This window comes from Heteronotia binoei, chromosome 5 (assembly GCF_032191835.1).
Source record: "Heteronotia binoei isolate CCM8104 ecotype False Entrance Well chromosome 5, APGP_CSIRO_Hbin_v1, whole genome shotgun sequence".
Taxonomy (NCBI): domain Eukaryota; kingdom Metazoa; phylum Chordata; class Lepidosauria; order Squamata; family Gekkonidae; genus Heteronotia; species Heteronotia binoei.
Window position 1 is genome coordinate 27,025,122 of NC_083227.1, and position 6,000 is coordinate 27,031,121.

The window sequence follows — 6,000 nt, forward strand, 5'->3', positions numbered from 1 at the left end:
GCTGTATGCTAATTTACTGCTCACTTTCTACCTATACGCATGGACTGGTAATTTCCATTTCATTGTATCTGAAGAAGTGTACCTGCACACAAAACCTCATCCCTTGAATAAAACTTTGTTGGTCTCAAAAGTACCTCTGAGCTCAGACTTTGTTCATCCTAGTTATCAGGGGTGGAATTCTAGCAGGAGCTCCTTTGCATTTTAGGCCACACACCCCTGACGTAGCCAGTCCTTCAAGAGCTTACAAAAAAGAGCCTTGTAAGCTCTTGGAGAATTGGCTTCATCAGGGGTGTGTGGTCTAATATGCAAAGGAGCTCCTGCTAGGATTCCACCCCCGTTAGGCCACACACCCCTGATGTAGCCAATCCTCCAAGAGCTCACAAGGCTGTTATTATAGGGCCTGCTGTAAGCTTTTGGAGGATTGGCTCCATCAGGGGAGTGTGGCCTAATAGACAAAGGAGTTCCTGCTACAAAAAAACCCCTGGGCTTAGTCAATCTAACCATATGGATTCGTGCCATGGTAACCTTGAGGCTATTTAAACCGGCTGTATACCTAATCCTACATGACACGCCCCCTCATGCCAACCTAAGAGCACCCGCATCTTTTCTTGCTGACGTCTACTTTTACAGCACCTCTGCTGATTATGTCAGTTGAGGGAGACTTACCTAAAGAGGCCACGATTCCATAATTCTCCACCATGACTTCCCTGTGCAGGGCTCTTTGGCCCGGATCCAGCAGTGCCCACTCCTCCTCATTGAAAGACACCACCACCTCCTCAAAGGACACTGGGCCCTGAAAGAAGAAGAACATGTTCTCCTCAAAGATGGTGTCATGGTCCTTCCCTTCTTAACATAACCTGGAAGGCAACTTAAAGGCAAGGTCGCTGAAGGTCCATCAAATGCAGCATTGACCTTTTTTCCAGGTGGGACACTTTGGCAGAACAGGGATAGAGATAGGGTTGCCAATCCCCAGGTGGTACACCAAAAGGGAAGAACACCAGGTTACAAGCCAAGAGACAACGTGTTCCTGAAATACTATAAGGTTAATCAAAACCTCTTAAAGGAAATTTACAAACATTCATTATTTTTACAGAATGAATTTACTTAGAAACTAATCCACACTCTCGATGGAGCACTTAGAGTTTTTAAACATGCAAATAAAAATAACGTTGCTAACAAAGACAAACTTACAAATAGTAAAACAATGTAAGGTTTGGGAGTCCATCACATAAGAGTCTACGAGGACGTGCTACTCAAGTGTAGCGATGCTGACAAGCAGACCTCTTCGTAACGGAACAAGATAAACGATGAAGAAAATTTTCAAAAATAATTTGAGGAATGGATTCAGATGCTGAAGAGAAGTACAATTGATACATGTTTCGATTCAAATTTCCTCTGATCAATATACTTCCATAGTGTGGAACCAATGCTCAAAGGCAATTTACACGCAGTTAGTCAATTTCTTCAAGCAGTTCTGGAGAACTGCTAATGCCACTCCCATAGAAAATAATAGAGAATTGGTCCATGGGTATCTGGGGCTCTGGGGGGGTTGTATTTTGAGGCAGAGGTGCCATGTTTTCAGTATAGCATCCAGTGCCTCTCCCCAAAATACCCCCCCCCCAAGTTTCAAAAGGATTGGACCAGGGGGTCCAATTCTATGAGTCCCAGAAGAAGGTGCTCCTATCCTTCATTATTTCCTACGGAAGGAAGGCATTTAAAAAGAGTGTGGTCCCTTTTAAATGTAATGGCCAGAACTCCCTTGGAGTTCAATTATGCTTGTCACATCCTTGCTCCTGGCTCCACCCCCAAAGTCCTCAGATAGTTCTTGAATTGGACTTGGCAACCCTAGATAGAGAAGTGTGCTTTGTGGGAGAGACAGAAGCACCCAGTCTAGTCACTGAGTCCTTCTCCTACCTGATTTGGTTGCACAGGAGTTGGTTCTGTAGGGTCATAAACAGATGAGTGAGGAGGTGTTGCTGGAGTCATTTGACCACCTGCAATGAGACCAAAAGACAGTGGGAATATTTTTTGTCATTTCCTTTTTTGTAGTTCAATTGTATTTCAGTTCCTTGAATGAACAATGTCTCTTGATTTTGGCTCCTGGGCATACTGAGGGAAAGAGGAGGCAGTCTTCTGGATCCCTCCAGGAATCCAATAACAAGGAGGAAGAGGAGGAGATGAGTTACATTTATATCCTGCCCTTCACTCCGAGTGGCTTACAATCAACTTCTTTTCCTCTCCTCACAACAGGCACCCTGTGAGATAGGTGGGACTGAGAAAGCCCTGAAATAACTGCTATTGAGGGAACAGCTCTGATGATGATGATGATGATGATGATGATGATGATGATGATGATGATGATGATGATGATGATGGATTTATGCCCCAACCTATACTCAGAGTCTCAGAGCAGCTTACAATCTCCTTTACCTTCCTCCCCCACAACAGACACTCTGTGAGGTGGGTGGGGCTGAGAGAGCTCTCCCAGAAGCTGCCCTTTCAAGGACAACTCTGCCAGAGCTATGGCTGACCCAAGGCCATTCCAGCAGCTGCAAGTGGAGTGGGGAATCAAACCCGGTTCTCCCAGATAAGAGACTGCACACTTAACCACTATACCAAACAGTGGTATAGTGGCATTCAAACAGGCATTCATGAACGGCTGACCAAGTCCACAAAGAAACATCAAAATGGTCCAGTCTGGAGATCCGCCATCATTCACAAACTGACAGGCATAGCGTCGATTAATAACGGTACTGTCAGATCTAACTTAATGTTTTTAGACTTAGTAATTGTTTTAACTAATGTATTAATCGGTTTGGGGTTAATTTAATGTTTTGTTAAATGTATTGTTGTTTTGCTGTTGTTAGCCGCCCTGAGCCTGCTTGGCGGGGGAGGGCGGGATATAAATAAAATTTTACTTTACTTTACTTTACAAACTGGCTCTTTCTCTAGGTGGGACACTTTGGCAGGAAAGGGATAGAGAAGTGTGCTTTGTGCAAGAGACAGAAGTATCCAATCTGACAGTCTGACTCCTGAGAGAACTGTGGCTGACCCAAGTTCACCCAGCTGGCTGCATATGGAGAAGTAGGGAATAAAAATCCAGTTCTCTAGATTAGAGTCTGCTGCTCTTAACCACTATTCCAAACTGGAGAGAAGGCATAGAGGGAGCAATCCTAAACAGATCTACTCAGAAGTAAATCTCACTTTGTTCAGGGAGACTTACTCCCAGGAAAGTGTTCTTAGGATTGCACTGTTAGTGATTTGCACTATGCCACTGGTGTTCACAGCTACAACATAGAGGGACATCATGAGATCACTTTGATAGAAGCTTCCTCCAGACATCTGTTTAAGCTTTCCTAATTCTGACAGTGCAGCAGTCTGACAGCACAGCCTATCCTGATCTTGCCAGATCATAAGCTAAGAAGGGTCAGTCTCAGTCAGTACTTGGATGGAGACTTCCAAGGAAGTCAGGGGTTGCTATACAGAGGAAGGCAATATCAAACCATCTCTGCTCATCCCTTGCCTTGAAAACTCCGCAGTCCTGTGGTTGTCATTAATTAGTTGTGGCTTGACAGCACACAATTATAAGAGGTGGTGTGGCTAGGTTGTAGAGCAGGGGTGTCAAACATGTGGCCCGGAAGACGAATCAGGCCCCCAGAGGGTTCCTATCAGCCCCCCGAACAACTCACTATCATCTGCTTCCTTCTCCCTCTCTTGCTTCCTTCTGCATCACCGCTTGCTTTTTCAGGCTTGCTCAGTCACACAGGAGCTACAGAGCAAAGCAAGTGAGAGAAGGAGAGCTAGTTTTGCCAGGCTCTCTCAGTTGCACAGCAAAGCTACTGAGCCAAAACTCTCTTCCTTCTGTTGATTGAGGCTCAGCAAGCCAGTGAGGTGGATTAGGCTGAGTGTGTGTGTGTTTGTCTGTGTCCTTTATAAAGTTTGTATCTCCCTGACCTGGCTTTACATTTTGACACACACATGGCCCAGCCCAACAAGGTCAAGATTCGGCCTTCATACCAAATGAGATCAGAACCCCTGAAGCATCTTCTCAGCAAGGGAAGGACCCAGGTTCCATCCCCAGCATCTCCATTTGGAAGGATCAGGTTTCAGGGGATGTGAAAGACCTCTAAGGGAAATCCTGTACAGCTGCTCCCAGTCTGAGTAGACAATACCATGATAGGCCAACAGTCTGATTCAATACGAGGCACCTTCATGTACACATGCCTAACTTACTAAGAACATAAGAGAAGCCATGTTGGATCAGGTCAATGGCCCATCCAGTCCAACACTCTGTATCACACAGTGGCCAATACACACACACATTGTGGCTAATAGCCACTGATGGACCTCTGCTCCATATTTTTATCCAATCCCCTCTTGAAGCTGGCTATGCTCGTAGCCGCCACCACCTCCTGTGGCAGTGAATTCCACATGTTAATCACCCTTTGGGGGAAGAAGTACTTCCTTTTATCCATTCTAACCTGACTGCTCATTGAATGCCCAGGAGTTCTTGTATTGTGAGAAAGGGAGAAAAGTACCTCTTTCTCCATCCCATGCATAATCTTATAAACCTCTATCATGTCACCCCGCAGTCGACGTTTCTCCAAGCTAAAGAGCCCCAAGCGTTTTACCCTTTCTTCATAGGGGAAGTGTTCCACCCCTTTAATCATTCTGTGATACATCCAGGTGGGCAGCCATGTTGGTTTGAAGCAACAGAACAAAGTTAGAATCCAGTGGCACCTTTAAGACCAGCAAAGTTTTATTCAGGATGTGAGCTTTTGTGTGCGTGCACACTTCGTCAAATAACCTCTGCTTTTCGCTTACTTTTAAAGTCCCTTCCTGGGGTTGCCATGTTGGCTACAATTTGACAGCACTTGAAACACATGAATTTGGGGGAGAGAGGGAGAAGGAAGCAGAAAGATGTCCTGTTCATTCTTACTTGTCCAGGTGGCATTTTGGTCACCTTCCTGAGCCGTCAGCAGCCTCTCTCCAGTGCCTGATGGAGCCTCTTCCACCGCCGAGAAATCTGCGGCTATGCCGGTTAACGTTCCCTGCACCTGACACAGCAAAGAAGAAGACGACTGCAAATTTATACCCCACCCTTCTCTCTAAATCAGAGTCTCAGAGCGGCTTACAATCTCCTTTATCTCCTTCCCCCACAAAAGACACCCTTTGAGGTGGGTGGAGCTGAGAGCTCTCTCCCAGAAGCTGCCCTTTCAAGGACAACTCCTACGAGAGCTATGGCTGACCCAAGGCCATTCCAGCAGGTGGAAGTAGAGGAGTGGGGAATCAAACCTGGTTCTCCCAGATAAGAGTCCACGCACTTAACCACTACACCAAACTGGGCTCTCTGAAGATCCCAGGATGAGAGAAGGTTAGAAAGGAAGAAGGTAGACAAAAATCTGAGGATTGGGGGACAGTCCCTACTGTGATGGCAAGAAAATGTTATGCCACTGGAAGGGAATTTTCTAATCTCTCTGGAAGTGTTCCCAGGCCCTTAAATTAGGGGGAATAAAAACCTCTCACCTGCTCTTCTGGATTCTTGTCCTCTGCCTGGCTGAGGAGGAAGCCTTCTGCCAGGGCCACCGCCTGGGAACTGGTCTCCGGCCAGCATTCTCTGACCCAGCTCTCCATCTCTGAGGGCAGGATGGCCAGGAACTGCTCCAGGATCACCAGGTCCAGGATCTGATTCTTGGTGAGCTGTTCTGGCTTCAGCCACCGACAGCAAAGGTCGTGGAGGCAGCTGCAAACCTCTCGGGGTCCCTTTGCCTCCCAGTAACGGAACTGCCTGAAATTCTGGCGCGAGCCATCAGAGCTGGGGGTGTCCTCTCCTGGAGATTTCTGCAGAGTTCTTTTCCAGAATCGCCTCTTGCTTCCAGCCTCTAGGAGACCGGGACCTCTGGCTGCTTCAGAGCCACCGGAGTCTTCCTTTCCTGGCTTCTGCTCTGGCTTTGCTGCAGCCTCTAAAAGGGTCCAAAAACCACCCTGTTCTTCTCCCAT

General features: G+C 46.8%; 1 protein-coding gene and 1 pseudogene across 1 annotated transcript; both read right to left on the bottom strand.

Annotated features, from left to right (window-relative positions):
• LOC132571350 (zinc finger protein 420-like) overlaps positions 1–5,054 on the bottom strand; it is a 30,261-nt pseudogene extending 25,207 nt beyond the window's left edge.
• LOC132571887 (zinc finger protein 213-like) lies at positions 3,220–6,000 on the bottom strand. Its single transcript, XM_060238679.1, has 3 exons — positions 5,527–6,000; positions 4,940–5,057; positions 3,220–3,287 (listed from the first exon to the last, which is right to left on the bottom strand). The coding sequence occupies exons 1-3, from the start codon at positions 5,998–6,000 to the stop codon at positions 3,220–3,222; spliced, it is 660 nt and encodes a 219-aa protein (XP_060094662.1).